Source organism: Xiphophorus hellerii, chromosome 23 (genome assembly GCF_003331165.1).
Source record: "Xiphophorus hellerii strain 12219 chromosome 23, Xiphophorus_hellerii-4.1, whole genome shotgun sequence".
In the NCBI taxonomy this organism is placed as follows: domain Eukaryota; kingdom Metazoa; phylum Chordata; class Actinopteri; order Cyprinodontiformes; family Poeciliidae; genus Xiphophorus; species Xiphophorus hellerii.
Window position 1 is genome coordinate 9097964 of NC_045694.1, and position 19774 is coordinate 9117737.

Genomic DNA, 19774 nt, shown 5'->3' on the forward strand with positions numbered 1-19774 from the left:
GATATCAAATAGAAATTTGACATGTAGATCAGTTGCAGAAAGTGTTATTGTGGAGACAAATGTTTTTTGGTTTTTTTTAAAAAAAAAGAGGTTAGTGTTTATAGGAAGAAAAAGTAAAACTATATCAAAACAAAGGTTAACAAACCCAGAGAGCTGTCTAAAAAAACAAAACGAAAAAAAGGATAATCACGGCTGCCAAGTGTTGACGTCGTTTTTAAAGCTAAACTCTTAAAAAAGCTGTAAGCTAGTCCGTCACAAATCGCCGTTTTCGAGTTAAAACTTTAAAAACTGTTTGGTATAAAAACAGATAAGAATTGCCGCATTTTATCTTTTTATTTGAGGGGAGTTGTTTCACCCTCTACTTTTTTCTCCGACGTGTAAACCAAGATTGTATAATTTTCCAATAATAACGCTCTGGAAAAAATGGCGGATGACGTTGGAAGCCGAATTTAACGGATATCGGGGCATTGTAACGGTCAGGTACGTATGTACGTACGTACGTGCCTTACCGTACGTACGTACGGTAATGTTAGCGTTACAAGTGTAAGTGAAGGCTGTAGGGTGCTGTACGTTGTTCTTAGTGTTTGTGTGACATGCGCACACACAGCCAGCCGCAGCACCACCGACCTGCTGTCCGACACCGACACGTCGTGAGGAGGGACACCGAGAGACACCGCAGCAGCCGCGGGAATGTAAAGGAGACAGGCTCGGGGGCAGACGGAGAGCGGTCCTGTCTGTCAGAGAATGCCACAGCAAGTGAACGCAAGCTCGGCGTTGGATCACGATCGTGACCCGCTGTCGTTCAGATTTCTACCCCTCGTTGGGTAGTGATTGTTATTCTTCATATTTTATTAGAAGAAGTCATCGCCGAACCAAGATGCCGCCCCGTTCTCACAGCCTCCAGTCCAGCGGACTGACGCTCTCCGAAACAAGCATGGGTAGGTGTGCGCAAGGTCACTGCTGTGTCTGCACCAGCTTTTTATTGTTCAATAACAGTACAGTGCATCTCTCAAACCCCATTTAACCACTTTGAAAACAATAGTTTTGGTTACAGTAACAGCTCCGTAAACATTAATAGCCATGAAAAATAGTCTAAAACAGTCGCTGCACCACCAGGCGGGTATTTTCCTTCATGGCCGGGCCGCAGCGCGTCACTGCAGGTGCGGCGGCGCTGAGTAACCACAGCAGCCTGGCTCTTATGGCTGCTGATGCTGCATGGATTTCACCAGGATGCTTGGCAACTTTATTCTAAGTAGAGTCAAACAAACAATGCTTTTTAGGCTACATAAAATTACAAAATTGTTTGTATTTCTTATATTGACTATTGTCTGAGTCTAATATAGTCATACAAAACAGCCACAACTGAGCATTTTGATACAGAACATGTACTGATAACATTGTAAACAGCAATAGTGCAGACCACAGTATGTATAGTTGTATTACTGTTGAATTGTTATTGAAATGTAACCCCAGCTCTGCAAACTTATGTGTCCTTCAGTTGTCACTGGTGACACTGAATCCCTTTGTTTACTAAACCAAAGCATGTTTTTCTATCGATCTCTAGATATCAGCCTTATGGTTCATGCAGTTGAGTCCAGTCACCCACTTTTTTATTTGTAAACAAAAAAAAAGGTTTTTAAGTCACTATGCCATTGTTTGACCAAGATGGATAGATAGATGTAAGGATGAATGGATAGATGTATGTATGGATGGATGGATGGAGGTATTCGAGGGATGATGGATGGATGGACAAACAAGTTGATGGATGATAGATGCAAGGATGGATGTAAGGATGGATGGATGGATGGATGTAAGGATGAATGGTGATAGATTGGATGGATTGGATGTATGGATGGATGGGTGGGTGGATGGATGGTTGGATGTAAGGATGGATGGATGATAGATGGATGATTGGACGGTAATGGATGGATGGATGGATGGATGGATGGATGTAAGGAAGGATGGATGATGGATGGATGATTGGATGGATGGATGGATGGGTGGATGGATGGATGTAAGGATGGATGGATGATTGGATGGATGGATGGGTGGATGGATGGATTGATGGATGATTGGATGGATGGGTGGATGGATGGATGTAAGGAAGGATGGATGATTGGATGGATGGATGGATGGATGGATGATTGGATGAATGAACCAGCTGACAGATTAACTCTGATTCTAGATTCTCCAGCTCAGTAACATCTTTGATTTTACTGAGCTGAAATGAAAATGTTGCGATTTTGTAGAATAAGTGATTCCACATGTAGAGCGTCTGGGAGTATTGAATTCACTAAATGCTGTTTGTGTATCAGATTGAACTGATAAGTCTGTTCATCTGTGAATGTGTTAGGATCACGATAAAAACATTTAATCCACTTTAGATAACAATCATATCATCAGAAAACCTTCATGTTTGCTCTGCAGAACCCGGTTTGACTCTGGAGCTTCATTACATTTCATTGCCTGTCTTTGAGACAGAATTAGCCGTTAGCTGTCAACATTACAGAGCCGATATTAAATCGTTTTAAGCATCTTACTAAAAACTTCCCAACTGATTTTTAGTCACAAGTTCTTTTATCTTACAATATTTATATTTTTCAAAATTTTCCTCATTTTGTTATGCTACAACCATAAACTTTAATGTATTTTATTGGGATTTTATATATTACATCAACTCAGAGTAGTGTGTAATAGTGAAGGAAAATAACTTATGGTTCTTCTGAAAGTCTTTAAAAAGCGTGTGATGCATTTGTACTCTGATGGCACTAAATAAGATCCAGGGTAACTGACTGAGTTTATAAATCACCAAAATATTAAATAGAGTCCACCTTTTGTGTAATTTAATCTCAGAATATATTCTAATATAATTTTAATCAAACATTGTCATGAAAAACAAGGAACAGAGCAGACAGAGTCAAAGTTGTTGAGAAGTTTAAAGCAGAGTTACGCTAAAGGCAACTTCATTTAGACAGCACTTTTTGGTCAAAAGCAACTCAAAGTGCTTATAAATAGAGGTTAATAACATACATCAAGGTAAAACACATTAAACTTATTTAAATTAAACAGATTTAAAAAAAATAAAAACTCAAAAACTAAGTTTAAAAGTAGGCAACAGCAAATAAAAATGTTTTAAACTTTGTTTTAAAGAGCTCAGGTGGGAACATTCCTCAGCTAACGGGAAACTTATTCCAGGTTTTTGTTGTATAAAACCTGATGGCTGCATCAGCATATTTTAACTCTTGGAATAGTTAATAGGTTTGATTCAGATTATCCTTTCAGCCTTAATGGCTCAGAGCATTTAAGAAGATCAGAGACATAGTCTGTAAGTGCTTTGTGAACCATCAGTGAGATTTTAAACTCCATTCTTTGGGCGATGGGTAGCCGGTTTAAAGACCTCAAAACTGGACTGATATTCTGATCTTTTTTGCTTTTGTAAGGACTCTAATATCAGCATTAGTTGAAGTTGTCTCATTGATTTTTCTAATAGATTCACAGTGAAAACAGCGTTGCAATAATTGAGTCTGCTAAAAACAAAGGCATCAACTAATTTTCCTGAATCCTGTGGAGACATCAGGCGTCTAATTCTGGCAGCATTTTTAGGTGGTAATATGTTGTATTTATGACCATGTTTTGTACTTGTTGAAATTCAGAGCAGGATCCATGACTAACCTCAGATTCCTGGCATTGTAAACCAACAGACTGAAAGTAGAATAAAAATTCTGTTTTATTATGTTTAGCTGGGAAAAAATGGACACGTCCAACTATTAATCTGTTCAATACAGTCAGTCTATTTGCACTTGACTATAATCTCCTGGCAAAAAACTAATGTACAACTGTGTGTCATCAACATAATTGTGATGCTCTTTCTTATCGTTGCATATAATTTGAATGCTTGGAAATGTTGAAAAGGAGAAGACTTAGGTTGGAACCTTGAGGAATAAATAATTTTATTCAGCTTCGATTTATTATGGACACGAAAAGGTTCTATCAGACAGACACCAAGTACCAACTCAATTTTTTAAACTGGGATAATAAAATGTCATGATGAGCTGTGTCGAACGCTGTCTTCAGATCAAGTAAAACTAATATTGAAATTTTACTACAGTCAGTGTTCAGCTAGAGGTCATTAAAGACATTCACAAGAACAGTTTCAGTACTGTGATGTTCACAAAAGCCTGATTGACAAAAACCATCAGAGTAGTTGCTCAGGTTTAGAAATCTGTTTTTTAAAGGGAACATATAATGCCACATTCACATTTTGCACCTGTCTGGAAATTGAGCTGTTTCAAAAACCTCCAGAATGTAACGTCACAAATGAGCAACTCCAGCAAAGCTCAGTCCGTTACCTAGCAACCCCAGCAGAGTTCCGCCTGTCACCTAGCAACATTTGGTCAGCTGGTTTTACCGCTGTACATGCTGCACAATGGCTAATGGAAAAGACAAGCGTTTGTTGTTGACTTACCATCCAAAAACCACTTGCTGCTTTCTTGCTAGTTGTGCAGGGGCCTCTACTTCTGCTTTTCAAAGATGTACGGTTGTGTAATTGAGCATCTGTTTGCAGTTATTTTCATGTGCGATTGTAAATGTTGAGCTCATTCTGAAAGAAGCTCAAATAGGCAGAACTGATCAGACTAAAATCTCCATATCTAAGAATGATTTTGTGCAAAAAATTTACAAAATATGTTTTGTATAGCCTATAGATCTATCCTAACCTTTGGAAGGAAGCATAATAGATCGCCTTTAATATCTTAGCCAGAAGTGGCATATTACTGAAAATTGATAAGTCCAGGTTATTCTTTTTATGAAGTGGTTTTGATTACCACAGTCTGTGGGAACACTCCAGAGGAGAATGACTCATTTATTATTAGGAGAAGGTCAGGAGAAAAAACACATGAGGCTTTGAGGAAAAACTTGGTTGGTTCAGATGGATAAAACATAATCCAAATCTTGGAAGATCTCATACAGCTGTTTTTAATGCGTCATCTGAAAATGCAAAAATACAGACCTTCAAATGCAGGGAAAGAAACCACAGCCAAGAGGCTTGTGTGATTTTCTGCAAGGTTTGTAAGACAAAGACTAAATTTTAACCTTTTGACCAGCATGTGACACAACAAATGCATGGCGATTGGTTGGTAATATTTGTGTCAGGATTGGTTTTTTTCTGTGTCGATTTGAGTTTTTCTGTGTGTAAAAAAAATTCCCCACATCGTTTTTGCGCCCCCTATGCGTTGCATACACTGCATAGCCACCTTTTGTGCCACTGTGTTTGTCCATTGTTACCAGTTGCTACCAGTGTTTAGCCTTAGCCTTTCCGCTCAGCTGTGCTGCCTGGATTTTTGGATTGTTCTGTGCTTATTTTTCATCATTCTTTTCTACCTGGGTCCGCTGCGTTCTGCCTCACCACCTCTTCCACAAATCATGACAATTAGATTTTTTTTTTTTGTTGCACCTGTAGGCTCCTTTAAGAGAAGAAAGAGGAAATCCATAACGGTGACGGTGATGCTGCTAATTGTGTCTGTTCTCATCCTCGTTTTCGGCCTGGCGGCGACCACCCGGACACAAAACATCACTGTGGGAGGCTACTACCCAGGAGTCATTGTGAGTTCAAATTCCTGCCTGTAAGCGTCAGACACAACATGGCAAACGAGACTAAGCTGTTTCCAGAAAATCCTTTCAATTCCTGGAGTCCAAACTTCATTAACACAGCTCCCCAAAGGGAGTGTTTTGCATTCATTATTCAGTATTGCAATCGTTAGATGCTGGATGAAGTCTGAGTCTTCCAGTCAGTAATTTTTTTTTTGGCATTTAAAAGACTCAGATCGAGTTCTGTGAATTTAATGTTTAGATCATCTGAATCAAACTGTTTTAGTGACATTTATTTTGAAACTATAAAGTCAAATTTGATTGATATTCAATACAAGTAACACTTTATGTATCTCAAAGAGAAATTATATTAAAGGCTGTCATAATTCATATCATCTAAGCATCTTCAAAGGTTTGTTGTGGATTGTGATGCTGTGATCAAGAAGGAAATCCAGTAGCAGTCAATCTTGCATCCAATCTGAAGAGGCCTCTGACTGAAGACTGTTGCTGTGTTGCAATATGAAGTTAATTCAATTCAAAAATACTTTACTTATTAAAAATTAAATGTGTTGCTGTAACTCGCATCATCTAGGTTGGTGATGGTTTGGGCAGGAAGGATCTCCAGTAGCAGTCAGTTTCACAACCAATCTGAAGAAGCCTCTGACTGAAGATTATTTCTGTATGATAGTTTCATGACTGTCACAGCTGGAAGAGTAAATTTTCCACAAAAAATTCTGAAAGGTCAAACATTAGCTAGAAAAACTCAGAAATTTTGAGATTAATCTCAGATTTTATTTTTTAGAAAAAAATGTGTAAATTTCTGTTTGAAAAGTCAAATATTTTCTAGAAAAACCCCAGAAATTTGAGATTAATCTCAGAATTGTTTTAAATGTGAAAATTTCTGTTTGAAAAGTCAAATATTTTACAGAAAAAATGCAGAAATTTTGAAATTAATCTTAGAATTAATTTCAAATTAAATTACATTTCCTAAAATTTCCTAAAATTTTTGGAATTTGTTTTATTTAAATTTTGTGTTTGAAAAGTGAGATTTTCTAAGAGAAAAAAAACTTGGAAATTTTGAGGTTAATCTCAGAAATTTTCTGAAAGAAAAAACTTGGAAATTTTGAGATTTTTGGCTTTTGGAACTTTTTAGACATTTCTGGGGGGGTTTTTTTGTGAAATTTTCAGAGGCTAATCTTAAAGTTTCTGAATTTATTTCTAGAAAATTTTTGACTTTTCAATAACAGAAATTTGAGGTTTTTCCTTGAAAATTTCTGAGATTAATCTAAAAATTTCAGCCATTTTTTGGCGGAAATTTGGATCTCATTTTTGTTTTTTTCTATCTAATGTGGCTCTAATTCAATGCCGTATGAACGATCTCCTGTAACAGGATATTTTCTTTCTTTCCAGCTCGGCTTTGGCTCTTTTCTGGGAATCATCGGTGCTCATTTGATAGAGAACAAGAGGCAGATGGTAAGAGGATTTACATCCTTTATTTCCACTGTGTTTTGTGTCTACTGGTCCTTTTTATCCATTCCAGTTGAGCCTGTGAGTCCGAACTGGGCTGAGGAGATTTGCGTTGCGTACTGTTGCAAATAAACTGGACTATGAGTGGTGAGTTGAGGGCGAACGCAGCCAGAAATAGAATCGGGCTGTAAATGGAGGAGGACAGATGTCTGCAGCCAAAATGAGGGTGGGAGGAAACTGCAGATGAGCAGAACAGGTGGAAGGTGCCAGGTTCGGCCCGTCAGAGCTGATGGACGGCTTTATGCTGTGGCAGCCGTTACCTGCAGCGCAGCAGGAGGTCCGGTCCAGTGATGCAGCAAACTGAGCCGCAGCACATTGCATTCCTCTGCTGCGAAATGTTATTGCAGGTTACATAAAAAGTGATAACAGGCTGTACATCTAGACGATTTATATCTTTTCCTAGACATGAGAAATAGATACACATTCAGTTTGGAGGTTTGCACCATCTGGTCAGGAGTCAGAGGACTGAACGTGATTGTTGCAGAGATATTTACTTCAGTTTACTTTTAGGAGTAGTTTTACTGCACTGATTGTTTTACTTTTATTTGAATAATATTTTTATGAGGTATTTCCACTCTTACTTGAGTAAAATTTCTGGACGCTCTTTCCACTGAGTAAATGCATCAGATATAGACACACCTGAAGTAAGACTTCTTGTTTGTGCACAAAGTTTGTTTTTCTAAAGTTACATTTATTGCAGTAGCAAACAAAAGCTTTAAATTTGATCACAAATCCCATCTCAAGAAACAGTTTTCTACTAAAACTGTGAAAACGAAATTTCAAAATCTTACCAAGTATTTTTGCTCTAGTTTCTATTGTAAATATCTTATTATTCTTGACATAAAACAAAACTCAATTATATAGTTATAAGTAACTTTTCAGCAAGTCAATAATATCTTAATATTGATGAAAAAATATAATTTCACTTATAGGAAAAAGTATCGGTATAAGTATAAATATCTAGTGGGACTGGCACTTTTTCATCAATATTAAGGAATTTACTTAAAACTAGCTGTTGTATCTTTCTGAAAAGTCAATTGTAAATTAGCTTTTGCTTTATTTGAAGTGTATTAAGATATTTGCACTATAAACTGGACCAATAACATTTGGTAAAATTTTGTGTTTTTGCAGTGAAGTTCATTGCATAATATTCTCCTTGTTTTATAAAGGTTTATGCTTTATAAAAACCAAAAATATTAATAAAAAGTTTTCCTTCTGCCTCCTTCAGTTCCATTCGTCCCTTGAAAATCCAGGATATGGTTTTGTAGAAATACAGAAATAGCCAATTATTTGAGGAAACTTTAGCATATTTATTTATTCTCTGTTTATGTGCTTCAGTAAACCTGATTGCTGTTGCTTGGTGAGTAAACAGGAGTCGATGACAAGCTGCTGACATAATTTACTCCCTCGGCTGTCGTGTGTTGCGTCGGGAAAACATCTGAAGCATGCGGATCAGAGTGCCAGCAGGCTGGAAACGTGGCAGGGAAAAAAAGATCAAATCTAATTTCTAAAGTATGGCTGAAATTCATTAATTTTGTTTGATTCGTGTTTCTCCCTTTTTCCTCAGTAAGTGGTGTCATTTGGGTTTCTTTCCTCTTTCAGTGCAGAACTTATGTGAACTGGAGTGAGTGTAACTCAATGCTTGCTGTTTTTGTGTCACTGAAAGACTGAAACGTTTTCGTTTGAAACTGCATAATGATTTGCATCAATCAGTGGTAGGATTGGATTAGAACTATCTTGTGATGTCAATGTCCGTTGTGATGTTTTCATCTTTTCTGTTTTCATCTGTACTGCTACACTGTGTGACCGTTTTGCCATCTGTGTCCAGTAGATTCTGTCCAGCTGGCTAAATATTACATTAATATGTAGATGCATTTATGCAACACTTTCTAGTATATTACCCAACAAGAATAGCACTTCTTGAATTATAGATCCCGTTTAGTTCAAAAATATTTTATTTATCCTAAAGGGAAATTAAATGTTGTCGTAACTCATGTCATCCAAGTACCTTCAAAACGTCGCTGTGGATGGTAATGCGTTGGGCAGGAAGGATCTCCAGTAGCAGTCAGTTTCCCAACGAATCTGAAGAAGCCTCTGACTGAAGATGATTTCTGTATGACAGTCCCATCAGTTGTTGTCAAGCACTGCTAATCCTCTTTGTTTGCTTTTGCTGCTTCTTTTCAAATCTCTGTCAGAGAGACGTTGAACTCCCTCCTTCTCTCTTTGCATCCATGAAGCCTCCTTTTCAACTCCTCTGGGGTTTAATATTATTTGAGACGCTGATCAGCTGTTTGTAATTGTAAAAAAGCAATACCAAAAGAGCAAAAATCTTTCCAGGTGCAGAGGGAATAATCGTCCAAACATTTAACACCTAAAAATGTGTTTATATTAATAAATGTGTTAAACCTGCAAAAAGATCAAATCAAAAGTTCAATGACAAGATTTTGACAATATATAGTTTATCCCTAATCAGTGGCGCCTCTTGGGAGGATTCCCATTGACTCTGGAGTCTTATTTAAAACCCTTAAGTGCTCAAGCGGTGATAAACAAATGTACATTTAGTTATCCTGAAGCTGACGCGTCTCTGTTTCCTTCCACAGTTAGTTGCATCCATTGTCTTCATCAGTTTTGGAGCAGTTGCCGCCTTTTGCTGCGCTATTGTTGATGGAGTTTTTGCAGCGAGGCACATTGTAAGTATAGCCAATGTATTTTATTTTAAAACAAATAACATGCTAGCTAAAGCTACTAGAGTTAGTTAGCCTTACAAAGGCTCGGTAGGTTCTGTCTGCAGTAAATGGGTGGCAGAAAAAAATATTTAGCTTTGGGTAAAATTAGCCGTCATGATGCAAAGTGACCACTAATGCATATTTAATACAATTGTGCTGAAATAGACACAGCTGAGTGAAAAGGAGCATCCCCATTAGTGGATCTTTATTTGCCAGTAAAATGGAAGATTCTTGAAAGTTTACACTCGACTTCACAGGGAACCTGTTATAAAAGATAAACCAGGAGCCTTAAAATGATCCACTGACTGTCATCGCATTCATCTTTAGATTTTAAACCAGATCACATTTATACTGGAAAGGGTATAATTAAATCCTGCACTGGACGACTCCTACCAGTCAGACATGTTTGAAATGCTACAAAAGCAATTCTACTCTGAAGTCCTTGTAAACACTTACATATGTCACTAATCACACTTTTTGGTGTCTTTTCATTCATGTGGCAAATGAATGTCACAGAAAAATAATTAAACATGATAGCAAACACCATTTGTTTGGTCACCGTTACTGAATCAATGTAGATGTAACTTAAAACATCACAGTAATAATACATAATCTTACTGTTTACTCACCTCAGGTCGCAGGTTGCTTGAAACTGACAGTGAAGCTGATGGCTCCACCTACTTTCTGATTATTTTTAGCCAGTAATAATCTGACCGTTAATCTGGCATTTAATTTTATTCCTAGATTTGTAATTTATTCTTAAATATGACCGAACACAGCAGAAACTGTGAATATCAAAGCATTGGTAGCAATACGCACACTATTCAGAACTGGAGCATATCAAGAGGTCGACTTCAGGTAGAGCCCTAAATTATTACATTTTATTCACATTAATAATAACTCATGTAAGCCAAAACGACACAAGTACATCACTAAAGATGACAAAACGGCACATTTTAACAGAATTGGCATGTTGAAAACGATTCATACCCTTCAAAATAAATAATGAAAAAGCCTTTAGTGACTCTTATCAACTAAATGTTTCTTATATTTACTGGAAAAAACATTTAGCAGGTTTTATGGGTATTTTGTTGGTTCATCTTTAGTCTTTTGAAGTTTGAAGGCCTCTTAGCCATGAACCTAATTTTTTTAATGTGAACAGGGTTCAATAACTACCATCCCGGTTGTAGTTTGTGTATAATTAGATTAACAAACACCAGTCATGCATACTTTTTTGTTATTTTGGTGTCACAAAGAGATGTAAAAAGCCATATGTTTTTGTTTCCACGGCACTTGCAGTTTTACAGTCTCATAAATAAAAATAGAAGTCCAGCTCTGAGCCTGATCATTTTTCACTCTTTAAAAAAACCAAACAAGGCCGAACATGCAGGCCTAAAGATATCTTTTCCCAGAGACAAACAAGCCAGAAGATGCAACATGAATAAACAAGTTTGTCTTGTTTATAATTTGATTTAAGTCAAGTTTATTTGTATAGCCTGTTAGGCAGAGTGTTACACTATAAAAACATTATGTGGTAGCAAATTATGAAACACCATTAAACATTGCTTTTAGTCAAATCCCATCATTAAAATATATCACATTTATTGATAAGTGTCCCAAAGGCAGCTTTAAACAGCCTTCATTTAAAGGAACTCTGTTTCGGATGTTTTGTAAATGGACTGTACATATATAGCACTTTTCCAGTTATTTTGACCACTCAAAGCTCTTTACACTAGAGTCACATTCACCCATTCGCACTCACAAACACACACACATTTATACACCGATACTCAGATCGGTTGGCAATTTGGGGTTAAGTGCCTTGCCCAGAGACATGTGGCAGGAGGAAGCTGGAATCGAACCTACAACCTTCTGATCGCAAGACGACTATTCCACTGTCACCCCTTGTAGTTTTCTGGAAGTTTGTTTCAGATTAGAGGAGCATAAAAACTGAATGCTGCTTCTCCATGTTTTATTTCTGGTTCTTAATAATATTCCCGTTAGAATAACATAGTCGGCTTCGGTGCTTAAATTACTTAATTTTATCTGAATTGCTGAAACCTGATGTGAAATAAATTACCCAACAGTAGCTGAAGTTTCTTTATCATACTGTGGCTAGCTTTGTAGCCATTGATATTTGATATTTATTAAAGATATTTTTTGTCTCTTTATTCTAATTTATTGTTTGAAAAAGTCCAACACGACGTGATTTGTCCTCCTGCAGGACCTCAGGCCTCTGCATGCAGGGCGCTGTGGGTATCTCTCCAGTGATTCTGCATCTGAGCGTGACGTAAGACACCTTTATTACATCTCACTCTCTTTTCATGCACTAAATGCTCGTTGAATTGTGTGTGGGTGAGGCTGTCGTATCCCGTAGCGATGCAGAGTTAAGGTGCTGAAAACAGCTTGTGACCCTCAGGTGCCGTGCCACACGCCTCGGTCGTCGTGTAAGCTGCATGTGAAGAGCAACACCTGTTACTGCTGTGACCTCTACAACTGTGGGAGGTGAGTAAAACTTTGGTTAAAATGAACAAAGACAAAACTGTGGCTACGTGGTTTGAAGTGCTACTTTCATTGTTTCGATTTTCAGTAGAGATGCACCAATTAAGTGGCCTGATGTTGGATTTAAAGATCGCCTCAGTGGTTGTCAGACATCAAGAACTCTCACAAATTTCTGAGTTTGAAGAAAGTTGGGAAAGGTTAGACATTCGCTCACAACAATGGGATCTTCTTGATCGTCCTTCATTTTCTGTTGGATTCAAAACTACTCCCTCTGTCCAAAATCCTCCTTTATGTTTTTCTTCTTTCTTATATGTTTAAGCGCTTAAAAAGAACGGAATCTGTCCAAATCCAGTAAAGTCAAATCGGTGCATCTCTAATTTTCAGCGGGAGATTTGTTTGCATTGCAGCTTTGATTGTATCAGAACAAGAATGTTTCTTTTCTTTTTGACTTTTGTTTCAGAGAACCTCTTATGGGACTTCAGAATAAAGATGTTTTGAAAAAGTTTAGGAAGTCATCCATGATTTGGAAGTAGGTCCCTTTTCCAGACCGATACTGCCCGTTGTAGATCAGCTCAGCATTTTTCTTTCCATGCAGATGTAGTTGTTGTAAATAATAAACACCATCATAGAAAAGTGTTGTTCAGTTCATCTCTGCATGTTCTGTTTGTGGCTGATCTTACATTTATCCATCCATTTCAGTTTTGCTCAACTTTTCAAAGCCTCAGTGAAACCCTTTTCCACGATTGCAACCATAAATCAAAACCTGATAACTGAACAGCAACCAATCACTGACCCTCTCAGTGACCTTTGTGACCTGACTGTAGGCTGTCTCCCTCTCTGTCCCACTCATTGGCCCAGCCGAGCAGAAGTGATGGGAGGCTACCATGAATACACAGATGTGAAAAGCTGCCAGGACGTTGTGCACCTTTACTACCTGCTGTGGTCTGCGACCATCCTGAACATCGTGGCGCTTTTTCTGGGCATCATTACTGCAGCTGTGCTGGGAGGCTTCAAGGACATGGTAGGCAAAGATATAAAGTCAAAAAGGAAAATAACTTGCGTAGATTTTTCTGATATCTGGTCTTTACTCAAGTATTTATCTTTCTGACGACTTTTTACTTTTATTTCCTACATTTTAAGAGAAATATCTGTAATTTCTACTCCTTACATTTTCACATTTGGCTCGTTATTTCCATGATTAAAAATATAATGACGTGGAGTCATATCAAAACAGAAAAAAAGTCAGCTGCTCACATAAAAGTGTTATAGTGAAGGCAATTCACCAAAGAAGAAGAAGAACGTACTGGAGCGTGAGAAAAACATGGAGTTGGGCTGCAGCTAGTTACATTTACTCAAGTTACATTTTCTTGAGTAACTTTTTAAAAAAAGTACTTTGAGTATTTTTACGCTTTATACTTTTCTTGAGTAATTTTATTTTGAAGTATTTCTACTTTTACTTGAGTAAAATTTCTGGATTTTTCTACCTACTGAATGAAAAACAAACATGTTTTAAATAAAAATTCACAGACGCACACCTGCAGCTTTTGTTAAAGTTTCATCCATTTTTTTTATTGAAAGAAAAATTTTCTTTTGCCTGATTTTGTTACTTGTATAAATTATTGTAATTTTTGTCCTTAAACTACCAAAACTTCCACATAACTTTATATTTTGGTCCGTCTGACGTAATTTTTAAATGATTGATAATTTGATCAGTTGCTCAGTACTTGAGTAGACTTTTTTTTTTTTTTTACCAAATACTTTTTACTTTTACTTGAGTAAAAATATACTGAAGTAGTTCTACTCTTGAGTACAACTTTTGGGTACTCTACCCTCCTCTATAAACAACAGATTAACTCGTTCAGAGATTCAATCTCCATCTGCAGCCATATTTTTAAAAATCCTTCCATGTTGGCTCAAAGAACGGTTAGTGACGAATGCAAATGTTTTGTGAAATAAAGGTTTGATTTGAAGAAAAATTAGACCGTAGCTGTATTTATTTTTGAATCTCTTTACTAACACAGTGCATGTTGTGAGCAAAACAAAAAAGTATTTTGTCTCTACTTCAGTAGAGAATGTGAGTATTTTTCACCTCTCTGAAGGTAGAGCCACATGTTGGACAGTAAATTATGATGCAGTTTGGTTTTTGGGTTTTCTTTACCATAAAAGCTGTTTTTCCTCCTCTATAAAAATAAATATTAATAACTTGTGGCTAGAATAATAAATCATTCTGCCTTCACTCTCTTCTCCTAGCACACAAACAACTACAGACTAGCCTGTAAGTCCCAACATCGCCGGTGTTGCTCCATATTCACAGTAGGAGGCGCTGTTTCAGTTTCACACCATACTTTGCCATACCTATGGTCACAGAAAGTGTTAGCACTTATCATATATTGTGGCCACACTGTAACTTATGATAAAATACTAAATATTTAAACTCTGTCCTTCCACCAAAGTTACTTTTTATTCTTTGCCATACATAGATGTGATCATCAGATGTACTTTATCTTTATTTTCCATTTGCGTTGGGAAGCACTTAGAAAATTTTATAAATTTGTAATTTATGTCAGGAAATATTTTTCCTGACATGTCTCAAAAACCACTTTATAACTAGCATCTAATAATTATAAATGTTTATGCCACTTTTTGCTGCAGAATGTTTATATTTCGTAGTATCCTGCTCTCTCTGCATGATAAAACTGTCTTTCTTTCACTCTTCCAGTTGTTTTAAATGAATTATTAGTGCTGTCATTGTAGATATGGACAAGTTTAGGCAAGTAAGCTGTGTTCCTGTGATTTTTCTCACTTATTAATATCAACATATCTGTCTGAAGTGGTGTAATCTCTTGTCTTGTCATGAATTAATAAAAATGTTCAGTGTAATTTTCCTGTACAGAAATTGTTAGAAGTGCCAGTAATAGTAATTTGTTTGCATTTTAAGAGCTGGATTTATTGAATTTTTTTCTTGTTTCTGGCAGTGTTACTATAATGAAGGAGATCACTGTAAATAAACACCAGTTTGTGTTATTTTTTGTTTCAGATGCCTGCTCCTGCTTCAGAGACTGCGTCTGAACCGGAGGCCATTCGCTGCTCCTGCCCCTCCTGCTCCTCCTCCCACCACTTCCCTGAACCTGTACCACAACACTGCCCCCTGCCTGCCGCCTTACACCGCCTACGACCTGCAGGTACACTGAAAACATGGCGGGCATACAGTCTGTCAACATCATACATTCAGATTACATCAATTACATCAGTAGCTATATTAAGACTGATAAATTTCATGCTAAAATAAGGCTAAGGTTTGCTATAGATTATTTCCAGCGGTCATTATTTTTGTCTTTTTCATTTATAATGAAAACTGTTTCAACATTGTGGCTCACTGGTGAATGTGTTTTCTTAAAAGGGGACATATTAAGCAGATTTGTACGTCTTTGTGTTTCCATGTGGGTCTTAACTGCTTCTAAAAACATCCAGCCATTTTTTTGTTCAATAAATTTGTTTTTTGGTGTCTGGAAACCGAACCGCTTCAAAAACCTTCGGTATGTAACGTCACAAATCAGCAGGAACAGCCCCTCACCTCATAAGCCTGTTTCCTAGCAACCCAAGCAGAGCTCCAGCCCGTTACCTAGCAACCCAAGCTGAGTTCCACCAGGTTTGGTCGACTGGTTTTACTCCTGCATGTTTGTTTGTTTTTGTATGTGTACCTATTTTTCCTTTATTTTGGGGTGTCTTTAATTAGAGGCTGTAACACAGACTGCTACAGGAAATCTTTCCTGCCAACTGCCACCAATATCTAGAAAAACTCTAAAGAATTTTCTAGATATTGAATTTGGTTAAAGGTTTTGGTTCTTCATTCGGTGGGTAGAAAATCTAGAAATTTTACTCAAGTAGGAGTAGAGATACTTCATAATAATATTACTCAAGTAAAAGTAAAAATACTCCTACAAGTTCATTTCTAAAAAAAAAAGTTACTTAAGTAAATGTAACTGAGTAAATGGTTGCCAGCCTGCGCTGAGTGTTTTTCTGTTTGGTTGCAGGGCCCCTTCCTGTTCCCGGACTCCTCAGGCCTCTCAGATGACTCCCAGTCTGGAGCCAGCCACCTCTGGCCCACCATGGTCCCTCCTCGCTACTCCCCGCCTCATGAACACCCGGACGAGAAACCGCCGCCGTACAGCCCGTAGGCCGGCTCCAAGCGATGGAAACACCTGAGGACCCGTCAGGTGTCGGGAGACTCCCTGCTCGGATTCTGCTGGCTTTTCTTCACAAACTCTGAACGATGTGTTGAAGAAAAAAAAGGCGAGGGAAGGACGACCACAAGCACCGGCTAGCAGGACTAGCGCTAGGACTCTCTCTGGCCGTTTCTGTGCGTCCATATTTGAGAGAGACGCAGCCTGCTCTCCGGCAGGTTTGTTTACACATCTATCTGCCTTAATGCATACGGACTCCGAACACTGCGCCATTTAAAGACTCTCCTCCTGTACAGAAACTCTCCTCCAGCTCATATGTTCTTCACATGTCAATAATGGAGACTAAAAAATAACAAGCCTTTCTGCCTCAACTGGAGCAGAAGAAATTTATCGCTGGAAGCTTCGAAGTCCAGATAGGTAATCAGGTTGAGAACCCAACAAATCGTTTCTGAATCAGTTTCTAAACGTCTCTGACTGTAACTAGAAGGAAATATTTAATGAAGGTGTTACATGCTTATATTTGTACAGCAGCATGTTGTAGTTAGCAGCACAGCTAGGCCTAAAGCAGATCATATTTATTTCTGTTCTCTTCTGTGTGGTGAACAGAGCAACGCTATTCAGGAAATAAAGTATTGAATCTACTACAGCAGCTGCTGAGGAGACGCATTCAACTCCATTTATTCTACTTCTACCAAAAGCTGTGAAGCAGATATGATTAAATATGTTCAGGAGAAATAAACTTTTGTTCTGTTTGAATTCCTGCTGAAAGTCTGTGAGAAACGGGAACTAAAAATTCAACGCTGTCACGTGTTATGAAATGTAGTAAAACCTTCAGAAATATACTCTTCTGATTCCACCCACCCACGTTGCTCCCAGACCTGGTTGGTGTAAATTTTAAATAACCTGAACACATTGTGTTTAAATGCATACAAATGCATCTCAATACATTCAAAAATCTCCATAAGTTCATTTATTTTATAAATTGACTTTAACTCATACATTATTATGAGTGTGTATGTGTATATATATTTTAATTTCTCGATTCATCACCCTGAAGACAAGACTGATGATAATGGCTTACATCTGGTGAAAACGCAAAACTTTATCTCTAAAATAACATTTGAAAAAAATGTTTTATTTTAGCACAAAAACATTGCTTAATGCTGACTTATGTCACTGACGCTTATGCAAAATTCACATTTTGCACATTTTTGTGCTTCTATTTGGGTCTCAACTGCTGCTAAACACAATGCGGGCGCTTAAAAAACCCATGTAATTGTTCTTTGGTTACCTAGCAACCCAAGCCAAGCTCCAGCACGTCTGGTCAGCTGGTTTTACCGCTGTGCAATGACTGCTGGAAAAGACGAGGATTTTGTTATTGACTTATCTTCCGGAAACCACTTGCTGCATTCTCATTGGTTGTGCAGGAGGCTCCACTTCTGCTTTTCAAAGACGCACGGTTGTACAATTGCGCATTTGTTTGCAGCCATTTTCACGCATGAGTGTAAATGTTGAGTTGGGGGCGTGGCCAGAAGCAGCTTATTTAGATTTAAAGTGACAAGACGCCTTAAAACAGCTCATTATGAAATAGACAAAACTGAGCAGATTAAAATTTCAATATCTTAAGAATGAGTTTGTGCAAAAAACGTAATGAACATGTTTTGTATTACACATAGACCGATCCTAACCTGTTCAAGGATGCACAACGGATCACCTTTAAGCAACACAAGATTATTGATAAACTTCCCAAACATATTAATGGAAAGTTTAGTGGAAGAAAAAGCGGCGTTCTTGAAGAAGCAACAGGAATAACTGGAGATGCCGATTTCATCTGCCAGTAGGATGTAGTATTTACCCACACTGCCAAAATTACTGATACCTATATTAATGACCATAGTAACACTGTGATACTGGATTGGATCAAACGGGCCTGATCAGAACCACATAGAGAAACTACACAGTACATGAGAATATATTTAAATAGGCTTACATTTATGGTTTTTAATTATTTTAAATTACATTCTAATTTAAATGTTTTCCATTAGATGTAAGCCATTTTACAAAGTGCGGCTCGGGGGCCATTTGCGGCCCTCTGAAGGATTTTTGGCGGCCCAAATGGAGCAAATCTGCTTAAATGGTTGATGCAGATGGACCCTTGTTCAACATTTTTACAGCTACATAACATCTTAAAAAATATAATGTACAAAAAATAGATTTGCATTTATTGTTTTTATTGTTTTTTCATTTAATCTTAATTTTGGAGTAATTAGAACCGAAAACATTCACCAACTTTTTCCCAAAAACAAATTTTACTTCTGATATAAAAAAAACCAATCAATCCAAACAATTTAGAAGCTCTGGACCTTTTTCAACTATTTTCCATTTTCTACAAAAATCTGACCATTTTGCTCATTTTAATGAAATTGAAATTGTTTAGTTTATTATTGAGCAGCTAAAACAATAATAAAAAGAATGTCAAAAGTTTATTTTAAAAAAAGCGACTCCAAGTTGACAACTTTTTCCCTTTTGGTGAAAATATTGGATTCCACTGCATTATCATCTAAATAAACAAAAAACACTTTAAATAAATCGCCCATATTTCACATTTTGATCTGATCTATTGAGATGCATTTGCTTTGTTATGCTCTCATTAGTCACAGAGTCCTGCTGGTTTTCCAGAGTTTGGAGCAACATCATTCCCATTTCAGTATCACATCATCTTCTCCAATCAGTGCTGGATTCACTGATCTGGTTTAAAGAGAAACTGAAGTGTAAACACACATCAGCTTCTCTGGTTTGTACTTCAGTCTGCAACAGATGAACGTTTCTTTCTACCAATAAATCATTTGTGATTCACCTGTTTTTTTGGGGGTTTTTTTTTTTGCTTCACCAAAGCTGACGGTGTGACTGTCCAGAAAGTTCTCTGCTGATAATCCAAATAAAAAAAGTTTGGTTTTGATCTTTGGTTTGGTTAATCTGCTTGTTTTATGGATTTACTTGGATTGAATAGAAACTGTTGATGAATGGGTGGTGGATTAAACTGGGGTTTTCCACAGTAAAGTTAAATTAAACGAATATTTCAGCTTTGGAGATAAAAACAACACAAACCAAAGGATACAGTTTCAATTCACTGTTATACATTATTACTATAATATTTTAATATCCTACAGCAGAAACATTTTCACATATTTCCTCGCTATGTTTTCTGGCACTTAGCAAATAGAAATACTTTAGATGATTTATACTGAC

General features: G+C 37.2%; 1 protein-coding gene across 1 annotated transcript; it reads left to right on the plus strand.

Moving 5' to 3' along the window:
• Positions 1-430: 430 nt before the first annotated feature.
• On the plus strand, positions 431-19490 carry tmem255a (transmembrane protein 255A). The gene is given in 13 exon segments (XM_032555621.1): positions 431-480; positions 582-650; positions 760-938; positions 5459-5601; positions 6997-7059; positions 9714-9803; positions 12064-12129; positions 12259-12344; positions 12802-12870; positions 13200-13362; positions 15379-15423; positions 15425-15523; positions 16376-19490. Coding segments are annotated over 13 exon segments (1266 nt in total). The 3' UTR covers positions 16520-19490.
• The last annotated feature ends 284 nt before the right edge of the window (positions 19491-19774 follow it).